Raw genomic sequence first — 16,125 nt, 5'->3', positions numbered from 1 at the left:
CATTGAGGACGAATCAGGTATTCGGAGAGGGTTTTCTAAACTCTGGTTAAAAACCTGTGGCGCCAAATGACACAAGCTTTTTAAGCTTTTTCAGGTTTTTGGGCTTCTGCCCCTTTTTCTCCACTGTTCGACTCTTCACCTCAAGGCTCCAGATACTTGGGGCATTATCTCTCTTAGCCTTTTTCAAGGCTAAAAGAGTAAAATGACCTGAGTTTTGGAAATGACTCTGCAGGCATCAGACTCATGGCTTACTTAAACAGTCTTGGACCTTTAAAGCGTGGTCCAGATAGAAGCTACACATTAAGAAAAGCTATAGTTTAACCCTAGCAAAATTTCAACGCCACACCCAGAGCATGAAGGCAACCTTAGACCTCTGACCCTCCAAACGACGACAACGCCACGAAGAGGACGGCTGCACGCACTCTCAGAATGACCTTCTGAGATGTGGAAACCTGCCCAGGAGAGACCTGCATGGACGTGTCTCTCTCTCACAAGGCGGCAGATCAGCAACAACGAAGAATCCCGACAGAGACCTACAGAACACCACCAGCTCCGACGGCTGCGTCTGAAAGCCTCGGGAGAAAATGAACGCCCGCGGTTGCAACCTACAAGGCCCGCGTCTGCAATTCTCCAGGAAGTTGTGCTGGAAGGCACCGTCAGCAACATGCTCCCTGTCGATCTCCGGATACGTAAGGTCACATTGTCTCATGTCTCTCATGGCTCATGAGTTGGTACTGAAAGTTTGCTGGGATAAACAATATAATAATTACCAGGAAGAAACGCGAGATGTTGCGCCGCTGAAACCCCTGTTCCCCGATCAGCGTCTTTCCCGCTTAAAGCAAGGTTGGTGGTACGGAAAACCCGCGTGGGTCACTAGGTGACGCTATGGTGAAGGTGTTGACTGCTAAGCTGTTGGTAGTGGGATGTTAAGAGAGCACTCTTCCACAGCAGTTTGCATTGTACTCTATGGAGCTCCGTAGGCCGTGACTGGAAAATGAAACATTTTGAATTCCACCTTTAAAAACAATTCCACCTTACAACTCTGTCAGTTTGTCTGACATACAACTCTGTCAGTTGTATTCTGTGAGCGTGCGTGTGAGAGAGAGAGAGGGGGGAGGGCTCTGTAGTGCTAATGTAGTGCTAATGCCACCGCAACGTGTGCATACTATTTCCACTACATAAGGGTCAAGGCTGTAAAACTCTACTGGATGCTCGTGATCTCTGGGCCCTTAAATGTCACTGCACCTCAAACAAGAATGCCACTGTCAAGGAAATAACAGAATGGGCTCAGGAATACTTCCAGAAAGCACTGTCAGTGAACACAATCCACCGTGCCATCCAACGTTGCCAGCTGAAACTCTACAGTGCAAAGAAGAAGCCATTTCTAAGCAAGCTCCACAAGTTCAGATGTTTGCACTGGGCCAGAGGTCTTGCAAAAGGAAGACTGTTCTGTGGTCAGATGAGTCACGATTTGAAGTTCTTTATGGAACACTGGGACGCCATGTCATCCGGACCAGAGAGGACAAGGATAACCCAAGTTGTTATCAACACTCCGTTCAGAAGCCTGCATCACTGATGGTATGGGGTTGCATGAGTGCTTGTGGCATGGGCAGCTTGCATGTCTGGAAAGGCACCATTAATGCAGAGAACTATGTTCAGGTTCTAGAACAACATATGCTCCCATCTAGACGTCATCTCTTTCAGGGAAGACCCTGCATTTTTCAACAAGATAATGCCAGACCACATTCTGCAGCAATCACAACATCATGGCTACGTAGAAGGATCCAGGTACTGAAATGGCAGCCTGCAGTCCAGATCTTTCACCTATAGAGAACATTTGGCGCATCATAAAGAGGAAGGTGTGACAAAGACGGCCCAGGACGATTGAACAGTTAGAGGCCTGTATTAGAACTGAATAGGAGAGCATTCCTATTTCTAAACTTGAGAAACTGGTCTCCTCTGTCCCCAGACGTCTGTTGAGTGTTGTATGAAGAAGGGGGGGTACCACACAGTGGTAAAAAATGGCCTTGTCCCAACTTTTTTGTGATTTGTTGACACCATGAAATTTTGAAACCACATATTTTCCCTTTAAAATGATACATTCTCTCAGTTTAAACTTTTGATCTGTAATTTGTGTTCTATTCTGAATAAAATATTAGATGTTGGCACCTCCACATCATTGTATTCAGTTTTTATTCACAATTTGTTTAGTGTCCCAACTTTTTTTGGAATCCGGTTTGTAATTGGAAGAATGCTTAGGAACATTGTCCTCCTGGAAGAACCATTTGAAACCAGGTTTCAGGCTGATGTCTTGAGATGTTGCTTCAGTGTTTCTAAATAAACCTCATAACTCATGATGTCATCTATTTTCTGAAGTGCATCAGTATGGAAGATTTGTGCCAAAAGATGATTAAATAAGGTGTGTTTGTGTATGTGTGCAGGGATACACAGACGAACCTGTATGTAAAATTCTGTCCCATGTGGAGGATGGAAACATTGTGCAGCTTGATCGTTGGAATTTACATGTAGAACCAAACCCTGAAGCCGGGCCAGAGGAGAAAGATGAACAGGTTACAGATAAGGTAAAAACCTTATGTTCACTGCATTCATTCCAAATACACTGCTGTTTGAGAATCTGGAATTATTTACTGTATTATGTGGTCAAGTTTTTTTTTTTTTTTACTTTCTCACATTTCTGTATGGGCCCAGGTTAAACCTCAATTAAGGATTATGCTTATATGATTTATATTATTATGATTTATGTGATGACCATAATGAATCTTGTATTACCAAGAATGTACTAATGATATATTGGTAAATCAGAGTCATTTGTCTTTTATCAGTTCCCAATAAAAAACGTGTATTTCCAAAAACAGCAATTTTACAGAAGGAAAAGAAGAATATTTCAGTGGAAGTCAATGCAAAAAGTAATTTGAGCATTTCTATTGGTCCATTCATCATGGACATTGAACACAATGTGAAGGACAGCTGCTGTGTTCAAATGATTTACTAAACACAAAATCCACAAAAATGATGCATGTTTTTCAGTGGACAACAATGATATTCAGGTGTGATGAATTTAGATTTGTATATGTGTTTGTGTAATAATGTAAGACTGATTTTGTCACCCTTGGATTATTTTACAGCTTCCTTTGGATGTTTTCAACAACTATTTCAGCTTGGGTTTCGATGCACACGTAACTCTGGAATTTCATGAGTCTCGAGGTTTGTGTAATGATATCAGTCTTGATAACATATCACTGTAGGACAGTGTTCATTAGGCTACATGACACCTACTTATATAAGCCTTGCTTTGACAACTGACATGCAGCTACATAAACACTTAAGGTTTATTCCTATATGTGTCCATCGTCATAACACTTTCTAGGCTGAATCTGATTATTGCTCCCTTTATACATGTTAATGTTGGTTTGTGTAAGTTGTCATAAAAAGCAATATCTGTGTCATGTGTCTCATTAAAAATCTATCTAATCTCGAAACTAGCTCTATGTGTTTTATTTTTTTTATTATAAGTGTGGGATGTGTGTTTGTGAGATGCACAAAATTGTGTGTTTTTTGTGTCAGCCCTCATTTGTGGTCAGGTTGATGGGCAGTAATTGAAACACTGGCCTTTCTCTCTCTCCCCAGAGGCGAACCCAGAGAAATTCAACAGTCGCTTCAAGAACAAGATGTTCTATGCGGGGGTGAGTGGGACAGAGGAAGAGACATCTTAGAGACCCCCCCGTAGCATTTTCACACACACACACACACACACACGGTTTCTAAAACACACACAAAGTATGTGTCTACATCACTGAAAAAAAAAAAAACCTTTATTTTGTGGCATTGAAAATTGTACCAGTGATGGTCAGAAAAAACAATGCCCTCAGGTCCTAAGAGTACAATGAAAATGGTTGAGGTATATTCTGATTAAGGCAGTAATCTTAAATTTCATTTAAAATATTTGTTGCAATTAAGCAAGTAGTGATGTGCTGAGAGACATGTAAACAGAAATTAGACAGTAATAAATAGAAAACGCTTGTAGGCTGAGCTAAAAAGAACTTTAATTCAAAACAGATATAGAGAGGCATTGCTCTTTCATATGGGTAATTGTACATTTTAAGATCTACATGGAAACTACTAATCACATGTGAATAGTGATAGAGCTTAAAGTTATTATGTTTTGTCTCTTGATGAAGACTGTAGACTGCATGTCATCAGTGAATCAGTGCCTATTTAGTACCATTTCATCATTAAGCCACAGGACAAAAATGTCTCTCTTTTACACAAATGCACATGCATGCTTTGCATAATTTTACATAAGCTAAACAATTAAGCAAAAGCAGCCTGATTATTAAACAGCGTGACTCATTATAGTGGTGATTGCGATGAGGATGATGCTGGTGGTAGTTAATATATTAGGGTCACCTTTTTTTTATATTTATTTTTTTTAACAGACAGCCTTCTCAGATTTCATCATGAGAAGCTCCAAAGACTTGGCCAAGCACATCAAAGTGGTGGTGAGTGAACTATGAACTACATCAGTGTAACATTTATTTTATTTTTCTTTTGCCAAAAAACGGACCCTGATGTAGGATTAATATAACTGTTCATGTGTTTTCACATTTAAAAAGGGAGTTTGTTATGCATACTAATTACTGTTCTGCCAAAGGTGTCTTTGTTAGAATGTGTTCTTAAATATATGCAGCAGAGTCTTTCAGAACTTCAGTTATTAACAGAAAAGAGAAGTTAAAACCTTTTTTGTATTTACCTTTAACTGCCTGTAAGTATTAATTTAGAATTAAAGGCGTCTTCAAAAATTAAGCCTTCTTGGGCTCTGAAGGCACTGTACAAATATGTTATTACATGATTCAGTTCTTTAACCTCTTGGCCAGGACAGACAGTTCCAAGAAAAATTTAACTTAAAGCCTTTTTCCTTTTTAAAGGATATATATATATATATATATATATATATATATATATATATATATATAATAAAAATAATAATTTTATTTACCTTTGTTAATTTCATTATACATAGTCAAATCAGAATATTATGACCACCTCCTTGTTTCCACACTCATTGTCCATTGTCTCAGCTACACTGACCAGACAGGAGCACTTTGTAGTTCTTGAATTTCCCCTGGGGATCAATAAAGTATCTATCTATCTATCTATCTATCTATCTAGTTCTGCAATTACAGACTGTAATCCAGCTGTTGCCCTGCATACTTTGTTTGCACCCTTTCACCATGGTGGGTTATGATCCAGACCCTCACAGAGCAGGCATGATTTGGGTGGTGGATCATTCTCAAGGGAGCAGTGACACTGACTGTGTGGTGGTGTGTTAGTGTGTGTGTGTGTGTGTGTGTGTGTGTGTGTGTGTGTGTGTGTGTGTGTGTGTGGAACTGGTACAAGTGGATCAGACAGAGCAGTGCTGCTGGATTTTTTAAATACTGTCCATTCACTGTCCACTCTCTTAGACACACCTACTTCGCTGGACCACTTTGTAGATGTAAAATCGGAGACATATATGACCTTTTGCTGCACAGTTTTTGTTGGTTGTCCTCAAGTTCTTCAAGTTTTCAGTCCAGCAGCGTCTTTGAGGTGTTTAAAAACTTCAGAAGTACTTCTGTGTTTGATCCACCCTACCAGCGTAGCACACACCAACACCGTGGTGGTCCTGTTGGGATTTCAACCATTGAAGAACAAGGTGAAAAGTGGCAAACAAAGTATGTAAAGCCAAGGATTGAGTTGTCATAATATACTGATATGACTGTTGACTGATATGACATGTGTATTTATGCAGTTTAATCGTAGTTAAGTCCATCCTCCAAATCTTCAGAGCTGCTGCCACTCAGAACTGCAAAGCTGTGTTAGATCCTAGAATGATGGATGTTGTTTTCACCATGGCAACATGAACCACCCAACATCAGTAGCCATGTTGAAAGATGTTGGCAGAGTGATGATGCAAGCATTTTGCTTGATTGGTTCTTTGGCAGGCCAGACCGCAAAGGGAGCGAATTTAGCCCCACTAAAATCCATGATAAGAAAATCACAGGAAAAAAAATTAAAAACATTTTATCAAAAGAAAAAAGCCTGCATTATATTTCTTTGCAAAGTATAGCATATTTATTAAACATAAATAACTACTGAAGTGTAATTCTAAAAGGGTTGTTTAGGCATCTCATCCTGTTTTCGGAAAGAAATATTTATTGAAAAGTTCTGTAGGGAATCAAAGCTGGTTCTGTTATGGCATAGCTTCAGACAACCACCTCTGGCAGCTCTATTTCAGTATAAACACAATATGATATCGGTTTGGTGCTTACTTAAATTGTTGCGTGATAGAGCACTGAGTTATTTCCCACACTGAAGGAATGAATATGTCCTGAACTATTGCTTCATTGTGCAACAGTATGACATTTTTTTTCTTTACCAGTGTGATGGAGCAGATCTGACGTCTAAGGTTCAGGAGTTGAAGCTGCAGTGTCTGGTCTTCCTCAATATTCCCAGGTATCTTGAATTCCTCAATATTTTCCTCAAATCATGAATTACTTTATTATTTTTTTTACATTCCTACCAATTTTCCACTTGTCCCGTTTTTTTGGGGGGAACAAAAACCATGTCCCTATAATGTAAATCATTAAATTATTCGGTGCAGGTTATGTTTAGGGTCAGGGAAATTTTAAATACCGTAGTTATGACAAAGTTAAAGGTAAGATAAGAGTAGGGTAAGGGTTAGACTTAGGCTAGAAGTTGTCATGGTTAATGTAAGGGTAAAGACAGATTTATTCTTTTTTGTTGACCCAACGCAGACCCTACGCCATAGCCTGCGCAAGAGCCCTACACCATTGTGAGCATTTATACTTCTGCATTGGTGTCTGGGTCACTCTGCAATTACACTGCCAAACCACTATGGCTGAATCCCAAATATCTTCCTCCACCCTATGTAGTACAAAATGTAGTTGTGTAGTATTTTAGTTTTATCTGTAAAGTGCTCTGTAGTGTGGCGAAGAAGTGTTTATATTTCTGGTCTTCCTTCCACAGCTTAATCCATGTTCATCCGACTGTGGACCAGTCAGAGTCATTGCAGTCTGCATTGATAAAAACATATATTTATATTTGTGAGGTGGTGTGCATTAGGTCACTGCATAGGGTTCACATTGATGCACGACCTACACATTGGTTGTGGCCTAGGTTTGATGCAGAAGCTTTAATTGGCCTTAAGTCTCCAGCTCTACGGCTGAGTTATTTGGTAAAATTCTCAACTATTTGCCTCAGGAAAAAAATATTCTTATACGTGCAGTATGATTAAAGGAAAAGCCTTGCTCTGAATAAACGATAGATCTATAAAACAAATTACTCCAAATAAGCCAAAAAAGTACAATCCTGAACTCCACGGTGCTGTGCAAAAACACCATAAATCAAAATAAAAGCAACACAAGGAGCATGCAGAGTGAGCACAGGCCAGCGGGGGACTGGGGAGGGGGACATCATATTCTGGCATGGTTCGTTTCAACTGGGCCAAGTGTGTGTACACGCTAAGTCGATGTAATGTCCTGAGAGTTCATAGAAACAAATTTTGTGTGTTTGTTTGTGTAGGTACTGTGCTGGCACAATGCCATGGGGTAACCCAAGTGAACATCATGATTTTGAGCCTCAGCGCCATGATGACGGCTGCATTGAGGTCATTGGCTTCACCATGACATCATTGGTATTTTTTTTTAATTCTTGTACTGATGCAAAACTAGCCAAAAAACATAAGTTATTTCAAAACATTTATCCAACTGAAATAACTATGAATTGATGACGCCTGATTATGATTATGGATATGGTTCAATGAGATTTTATTTAATGGATCAGTTGTAGTTGTCACTGCTACATGCAATATGATGTTATCATTGCTGTAGGCGACGCTGCAAGTCGGAGGTCATGGTGAGAGGTTGAACCAGTGTCGTGAGGTCACACTCACAACCTATAAGTCCATCCCAATGCAGGTAGATGGAGAGCCGTGCAAACTGGCTCCGTCCACCATTCACATTTCACTGCGCAACCAGGCCAACATGGTGCAGAAGACAAAGAGGAGGACCTCCATACCACTGCTCAACGAGTAAGTACTTTATACTTTTACAACATTTGGTAGAACTTTTAGCAAGAATGTTATTTTCCTGTTTGAATCACATTTATTTGAGAACAAAAGTGGCTAAGCATTTCAGCCCCACATTGATTGTAGCCCCATTCCTCTCATACTGTTATTTTGTCTTGTTTAAAGAGAACTGTAGATTACTATTAAATAAAATTAGGGATGCACTGATTTTGAATTTTTTGGGCCAAACTGGTTGACCCCCCAATTAAGACTTGAATGCACCCAAAAGAGGGTAAAAGCAATAGATTTGGGGTAGAAACATTTATATTCTTCTTATCTATAACATTAAATATTACAGTAAATTTACAATATCCATGCCTGGAAGAATCTTGAAACATGATTTCAAACACCCCTACTCTGCACAATACAATTCCTTTATAAGTTTTACATAAGGCAGCACCTTCACTAACCAGAGAAGGCAGTAGTTATCTAGCTTTTTAAAAACACTTTATTGCCTTTAGTAAATCACTCACATGAACATGTTAGATTAATTTTACCGTTCCACCAGAAATTTAAGGCTGAACAGAACATTGAAATAAGAAGCCAGGTTTATTTTTTATGTGCACTGTATTTTCTGCACAACATAAGCTGAAATGTATAAAACACATCAAGAACTTAACATCTACTACAAGCTCAATTAAATGTATGCGCCATTGTAAGGTGGAAGGGAAAATCTGTACAAGAATCTAAAAAAAATTCATAATCTGTTGGCTGTAGTGGTGAAGTAATAGTGAGGTATTAATTATTAGCAGTAGATATACTGCTGTGAGTAGCTCTGTAGTAAACACAAATAGTACTGCAGTAAATCAGTACATTGATGTATAAACCTGAAATATATGGCTGAGGCAGACTTTTTAAATTTTGTCACACTTATCATGATTCACTAAAAGAGAGTTTACTTTGGAGACTAACAATGGCCAAGCTTCTTTTTAAAGGCATTCCACCACTCTCCCCTTAATATTTCACATTGTAGATGCTGTATTGGTCCTAGTATGAATGGATGAGATAGGAAAAAAGCCTAAGCTACAGTGAGTTTTAGTGACATTATTCCTATTTATTCAGAATTAATTAACACATGGTTCCTATGGAAGATATTCTGTATAATATGAAAATCAATTTCAGGGCAAGAAATCTGCTGACAGATTTGGGTGGTCTATGCCTTTAATATTATTTGAGTACAGGCTTAAATTTTGTATGGTAGTAACCAATAGAATTGGGTGATTTTGCTCTATAATATATTTTTGGTGATCCCTGATTACAAAGGTTGTTCAGCCTCATTTCACAGAAGGTAAGCCTACAATCTAATTTAGCTGTTACCAAAATGTTAAAAGAATAACACCTCATATTAACCCAGAGGCAACCATACAGTGTTCCAATTTAATGAAACACTATATTGTATTTTATCTTAAAATTACACCTTTTATATCATTGTGATGATCCAATGACCTATAGTAAGGAGATTAGGGCTTACAAGTTGCATATGGTCAAATGAGGACTCAGCAAATCCCTTCAGCAAAAATAAAATAGTTTTTGTATAAAATAACCTTTTTTTCAAGTGCCATTCCTATATTTATTTCTTGTTTTTCCCTACAAAATTATTTCCTGGAAAATGTCTGAAAAATGCAAAGACACACATGTAAAGATAGTGGCCAGCAGTTAGCTTGACATTTACTGACCACTTAACCATCTGAGCTCACTTATACACATTCACTTCATTTTTCTGTGTTCTTGTGCCCGTTCCTGGGCGGTAGGTCATGGTTTCATTTCTCTGTATTGTGAATTGAAGGAGCTGCAGATGTTGGAGGCCAACACACACACACACACTTGATAGGTGTAGCTGACAGGAGATAAACATTTCTCTCGCTCGCTTTCTCTCTCTCTCTCTCTCTCTCTGAGTCGATCTATCTTGCCCTCACTCTGTCAACTCCATAACTGCGTCCGTTCTGAGCTGTGTTTATGTTTGCACAGCCACTTTAGACCCACTTCCATCACTCTGCCTTGAAAATAAATGTGTGCTAAATGCAGACACGTCCAATAAACCCAAACAAGCCTCACTTAATAAGATTATTATTGCTCTCTTTTTCTGTGCAGTTTAGTTAATTTCACACACGACTGCTTCTGTGATGACTTTAGCTTCAACGCAGCCCCTCGACCTCTTGTAAATTTCCCCATTTAAGAAGGAAATGCTGAGGGTGGAGGCTAATTAGCTGTCTGCAAAGAAGACACATACATGGTGGGCTCCAGTGCACTGCCTACTGACCATCTGTTTAACAGGAGCCAGACACACACAAACAAGCTCAAAAATCTGGAAAAGCACTAATGTTGCCTTAATGTTGCCTTAATTACATAGTGTTTGTTTAAGTGTGTGTGTGTGTAGGAGCTGCTTTTCTTACAATTCTCTCTGTATTTATATTAGTCAGCAATCTCAAGTGTGTGTGTGTGTGTGTGTGTGTGAGAGAGAGAGAGAGAGAGAGAGAGATCAGACACCTTCTCAGACAGCATCTGTTCTGGAGAGATGTTGGAGTGTGTTCCTGCTTCTGTTTTCTCTTGAAATATGCCATTGCCTCCAGACAGATGATTCTAGCGCCTTCTAGATTACATTTGTCTTTGTGGTCTCTCTAAATCCATTAAACTACAATTTATGTGACTAAATTTACTACATTACTAAAAATCTGCAATTAGGAATCTTCTTTCAAACAGCTACAAAAAAGCTAGCTGTTCAATTTCCAAATGGACCAAAGCATTTTTTTCTGTAATCTATGAGCAAAATAATTGCCCCAGTAAAGTGAAGAATTGTTTTCCCTCACCACAAACACAATATCTATTGATTAGTAAGTTGTTTCCTGCCTGTGATGAGAATATGCACTTGTGGATATGTGAGAGAGAGAGAGATCAGACACCTTCTCAGACAGCATCTGTTCTGGAGAGATGATGGAGTGTGTTTCTGGGTTTCGCTTTATGTCACCCTCTTCTATGTGCTTGTATTAGTCAGCAGCACCAAAGAGGACTATGTCTGTGTGTGTATGTTTGTATTTTAATAACACTTACTGTAGTGTTGGACACTGATGTAACTGATGATTTTTCCAGAGTTATTAGACTAAGATTCATGCAAAGAAAGGGAAGATTTCTGGAAGTAAAGCTCAAAACCTGTAGTCCACTAGGACTATCATCATCAGAAGTTTTCTTCTTTCTGATAGGGGAAAATAACTCTTAATTCAGATCTGGAGAAATTTGAAGATAAATTTAGCCCTTGTTGTTTCTAATAGAAGAAATTGTTTAAAATGCAAGAAAATTCAGTCAATCGAAGATGATGCTCTCTCCTTGTGTCGGTTTCCTCAGAGAAACGACTCAAAAAGTGTTCATGGGTGTGTGAGTGTGTATGTGTATGTGTGTGTGCGTGTGTTTGTCGCCCTGTGAAGGACTGTGTACCTGCCTTGCGCCCAGTGATTCTGGGTAGGGTCCAGACCCACTGCAACCCTGAACTGGATAAGCGGTTTCAGATAATGAATGAATTAATTAAAGAAGTTGCTTCTTATCACCCAGTTCACTATTGGACTATTTGGATTACAGATCTTATTTATCTGAATGGATGTTACGAAGTTCTTACTCAAACAGGAAAATTGACAAGTGCCAGAAGACTTTAATCAATCACAGAAAAAAGATAAAAGCTGTTAGAAACATAAAGGGAATTCTTTGGGTCACATTTAGACAAATTTAAACTAAGACAATTATTTTAATATATCAATTTCAAATGTTTGAAAACTTTGCATATAGGTTATGGCTTTATGGTTTTAAGCAGTTTATCAGATGCTAGGTAATATATATGTATATAATGTATATATCATTGTATCCTACAATGTAAAAATAAACTGTTCTTTATAATTCTGATTCTCTCTCTCTCTCTCTCTCTCTCTCTCTCCCTCCAGTCAGCAGCCATTCCCAGAGAGGTTACGGATCCGAGTGAACCGCATCAGCATGCATGACTATGAGGCTCTACACTATCACAAAGAAAAACTCAAAGAAGCCTGTGAGTGTATACAAGATACACAAACCTTAGTAAGACCCTGAAGCAACAATTCCCAGCCCCATCTCTCCCACATTCACAGCTTTCACAGCTTTAGTACACTTGGTTCAAAACATTGGATCATTATCAAGCTTTTCATGAGATGCATAGAAATGAGAAAAGGAAATTAAATAGGGGAGAAGTGCATATATTTTTCTTTTTTTATTAGATTAATTTTTTTCTTGCTTTAAACACAGCAGATTTTCATGATGAGCAGACACATTAAATTCCCCTGAATTAATGAAAAAACACTTCACATTAGTTTACTTTAGAAATAAGGAAGGATTTAGCTTTTTCTTGTAAAACTAACATATTTGAAGGTTTTCCACCTATTTAAATACATGGGCTGTCCCCTTTTAAAACACTAGATGTCAGTACACGAAAACACTGCCATTCATGCTTCCCCATGCATACATACATGCAAATGAACTCGATTGCTATTTAGGACAATGGAGTTGCAGTGTCTTCAAACAGAAGCTCTAGAGCATTATCTCTACCCTGGGTACAGCACGCCATCTTCTAGTGCTCCACTTACAGGTCAAACTAGAAGGCACTGCCATAGTTTTTGTGCTGTTCAAACTGCCTTCGCCTGCAAACATAAAACACACACACCTGGCTCTCCTCTCTCTCGCTGTCACACACTCTTCACACCTATAAAGGGCTTAGACAAAACTGGCAACAGGCAGAGAGAGCGAGTGAATGCAAAAAAAAAAGAACAAGTCTGAATTGAATTACAGAAGGATGGTCTGATGTTGCTAAGCAACAGAGCATTCCTCAATAAAGAGCACCCTCTTGTGCTCTCTCTCTTTCCCTCTCTCTTTCTCTCTCTCTCCTCATCGCTCCCTCCTCTTGTCTTCTCTAGAGGCAGTCTTATCATTTCACAAATACTACTGTGATGGCGTAAAAGTCATTTACTAAAGATGTGGCTAAATTGAGGCAGCTCAGAGAGGTGTGTTGTGGTGCTCTATGAGCGCCCCTCACCAACACACAAAACTAAATTCAACTGATGATTCAACCATGTAGTGGATGAAACATTGTACTGTGTACAACTACTTATCTAAATATAAGAACATTATGCCATTAGCAAAAGGACTGTGTTGGTGTAGCTGTGTAACTGGACCATTCCCTGCTTCTATTTTCTCTTGAAATATGCCATTGCCTCCAGACTGATGATTCTAGTGCCTTCTAGATTACATTTGTCTTTGTGGTCTCTCTAAATCTACTTAAACTACAATTTATGTGACTAAATTTACTACATTATTAAAAATCTGCAATTAGGAATCTTCTTTCAAACAGCTACAAAAAAGCTAGCTGTTCAATTCCAAATGGACCAAAGCATTTTTTTCTGTAATCTATGAGCAAAATAATTGCCCCAGTAAAGTGAAGAATTGTTTTCCCTCACCACAAACACAATATCTATTGATTAGTAAGTTGTTTCCTGCTTGTGATGAGAATATGGACTTAGATATGGAAGCAGATAAACTTTTAAGTGGTTTCGTTATACTCCCAATTATTGACAGTTATTGATGAGCAAGTTTTTCTTTCTTTCTCTATCTACTATTTCAGCAATATCTGACTCACCCCAAAAATCACCAAAGGAAAAAACACATGTTTGTTTGTTTGTTTGTTTGTTTTTTTTGTGTGAATGCCACAGGCCGGCAAAGCAAATGGGAAAAGTGCTATCTTGCAAGCTGGAGCCTACAGCTCAATGGAAGTGTAATTTTGGTATTATCAACAGTGGCAGACCATCACAGCAGTCTGTGGAGGAAAATGCCCCATTATTTGTTTAATCCGACATCTTTTAATGTTCTCACATTTTTGATGAACTTTTAATGGAATTTAAACCTGCTGAACTCCATAGCTTTAAATCAGCTGTGTTAAGCTCTGCTTAGTTTGGCGTCTCTGCCTTTTTAATATGCAAGGTTTGCCCCGCACTCTTCTGTAAAGGCTGTTAGCAGAAATGTGGGTCAGGTGTTGCAAAACAGCAAAGCCCTACTTTATCAAGCCAATGATGGAATGACTCTTTTTTTTTCTTTTTATTCCTTCTCTCTCTCTCTTCTCTGTTGCTTTCTCGCTCTATCCATCTCCCAGCAATCCCATTGGGGCTTATCGTCATCCCTGGAGACAGTGACCTGGAAACCTGCCGAGTACACATCGAAAGATTGCAAGAGGTAGAGCGAGAGCAAGGGGCCTTGGGTGGGTGGTGGGGGAGTTTCGGAGGAAAAGAGAGAGGAAGAGAGAGAAAATTGAGAGAGGAGTTTAAGGGAGTTAGAGAGAGAAGAAGTGAATGGGGGGATAGAGTGGAAAAATAGAAAACGAGAATAAATGAGATTGAGAGAGGGTGGAGAAGAGAGTAAATAGAGAGAAGCAGGAGGTGAACAGGAGAAAAAAGGGGGAAGAACAGATAGGAATTAAAGGGAGGAGTACACTGAATGAGCACAAGGACTAGGAAGAAGAGAGGAGTGTAAAGGAGAGGAAAGAGGGAACTGGGAGAAAGGTGGTAAATGAGTGTGAGGAACATAGGAGAGGAAGCGTAAAAATGGCAAAGTAATGAGAGGGAGAAAAAGTAGGAAGAGGGATAAGAAATGGAAGTCAAGGACAAAGACTGAAAAAGAAAGAGACAGAGATGAAAGAGAATGCGGGTTTGAGGCAGACTATATATGGTGAAAGTAAATGGGAAGACATTATAGAAAAAAAAAACATGAACATTATAGGAAAAATGTGCTGAAACCTATGATGAAAATGATAATGATGGATGAGACTCCAGAAAGATATTCCTGGTGACGGCGCTTTAAACTAGAGCACTAATGTATACCCACCAATCACAGACTTAAGCTGGAGAAATATGCTAATGAGCCCCTTTGTTTTGCTTTGTTAAACTCTTTTTGGTTTTGAACAGGGGAATGGAGAGAGGTCTCCCTTACACACACACACACACACACACACACACACACACAATTCTTCCCTGCAATTGTTAATGAAGGACCCCAGGCAGTAAATAGGGCGTGAAATGTGCTGCAATTTGAGATCTCTGTAGTGCAGCTGGGTATTTATCTGCTAATTCATTTTCCATACTCACTCAAATACACATGCACACTCGCACAAACTCCCACAAGTAAATTGTAGGAACATTAAAAAACACAAAAAGCTTAGAAATACACTGTTCTGAGTTTAGTGGTGTCCAGTGCCTTATAGATATGCATGCGTGCTATGTTTATGTATAGTGTGAATGGTCTAGAAAAGGTAATTTGATAATCTAATGGGAGTTTCTGATAAACATTTTTTTCTATTCAGTGGTCATAATAATTAATTTTTTTTTATATTTTGTGTAGTCATTTTTTGTCCATTGCAAATTTAAAGATTTATACCCTATGCTAAATACATTTTTCATGTCGATATTATGAATAGTTTGGGAAGACTAACAAAATAAATAGAACTATATATTGTAACTAGAGGTCTGCATTTCCAGGAGGAAACGCGAGATGTTGCGCCGCTGAAACCCCTGTCCCCCGATCTCCCGCTTAAAGCAAGGTCGGCGGTACGGAAAACCCGCGTGGGTCGCTATGGTGAAGGTGTTGACTGCTAAGCTGCTGGTAGTGGGATGTTAAGAGAGCACTCTTCCACAGCAGTTTGCATTGGACTCTATGGCGCTCCGTAGGCCGTGAATGGAAAACGAAACATTTTGAATTCCACCTTTAAAAACAATTCCACCTTAAGAAACCCAGAATTGTATTGAGATGTCCACATCGCAGGCCAAAAGAGACTTAAAAGCAAAAAAAGATGGCCAATACATTTTAAATACCACCTTAAGAAACCCACAATTTTATTGAGACGTCCACCTTTAAAAATGACCACGTGAAATAAAGCTTAAAATGTTGAAAAGACAGCCAGTATATTGTGAATGAGGTATTCTTTA

General features: G+C 38.9%; 1 protein-coding gene across 2 annotated transcripts in view; it reads left to right on the top strand.

The window, feature by feature from the left end:
• Nucleotides 1–16,125, top strand: part of LOC136679580 (diacylglycerol kinase zeta-like) — a 135,602-nt gene that overhangs the window by 53,815 nt on the left and 65,662 nt on the right. For both annotated transcript variants that reach the window (XM_066658192.1, XM_066658191.1), the window contains 9 exons: nt 2,442–2,582; nt 3,147–3,225; nt 3,649–3,704; nt 4,458–4,520; nt 6,440–6,513; nt 7,603–7,714; nt 7,911–8,110; nt 12,073–12,173; nt 14,301–14,380. In XM_066658192.1, the coding sequence (XP_066514289.1) occupies nt 2,442–2,582; nt 3,147–3,225; nt 3,649–3,704; nt 4,458–4,520; nt 6,440–6,513; nt 7,603–7,714; nt 7,911–8,110; nt 12,073–12,173; nt 14,301–14,380 (906 nt within the window). The remainder of the gene's footprint in view (nt 1–2,441; nt 2,583–3,146; nt 3,226–3,648; nt 3,705–4,457; nt 4,521–6,439; nt 6,514–7,602; nt 7,715–7,910; nt 8,111–12,072; nt 12,174–14,300; nt 14,381–16,125) is intronic.

Source organism: Hoplias malabaricus, chromosome Y, assembly GCF_029633855.1.
Source record: "Hoplias malabaricus isolate fHopMal1 chromosome Y, fHopMal1.hap1, whole genome shotgun sequence".
Classification (NCBI taxonomy): Eukaryota; Metazoa; Chordata; class Actinopteri; order Characiformes; family Erythrinidae; genus Hoplias; species Hoplias malabaricus.
Note: the sequence above shows the minus strand (reverse complement) of the source record. Positions and strands in the feature narration are given on the sequence as shown.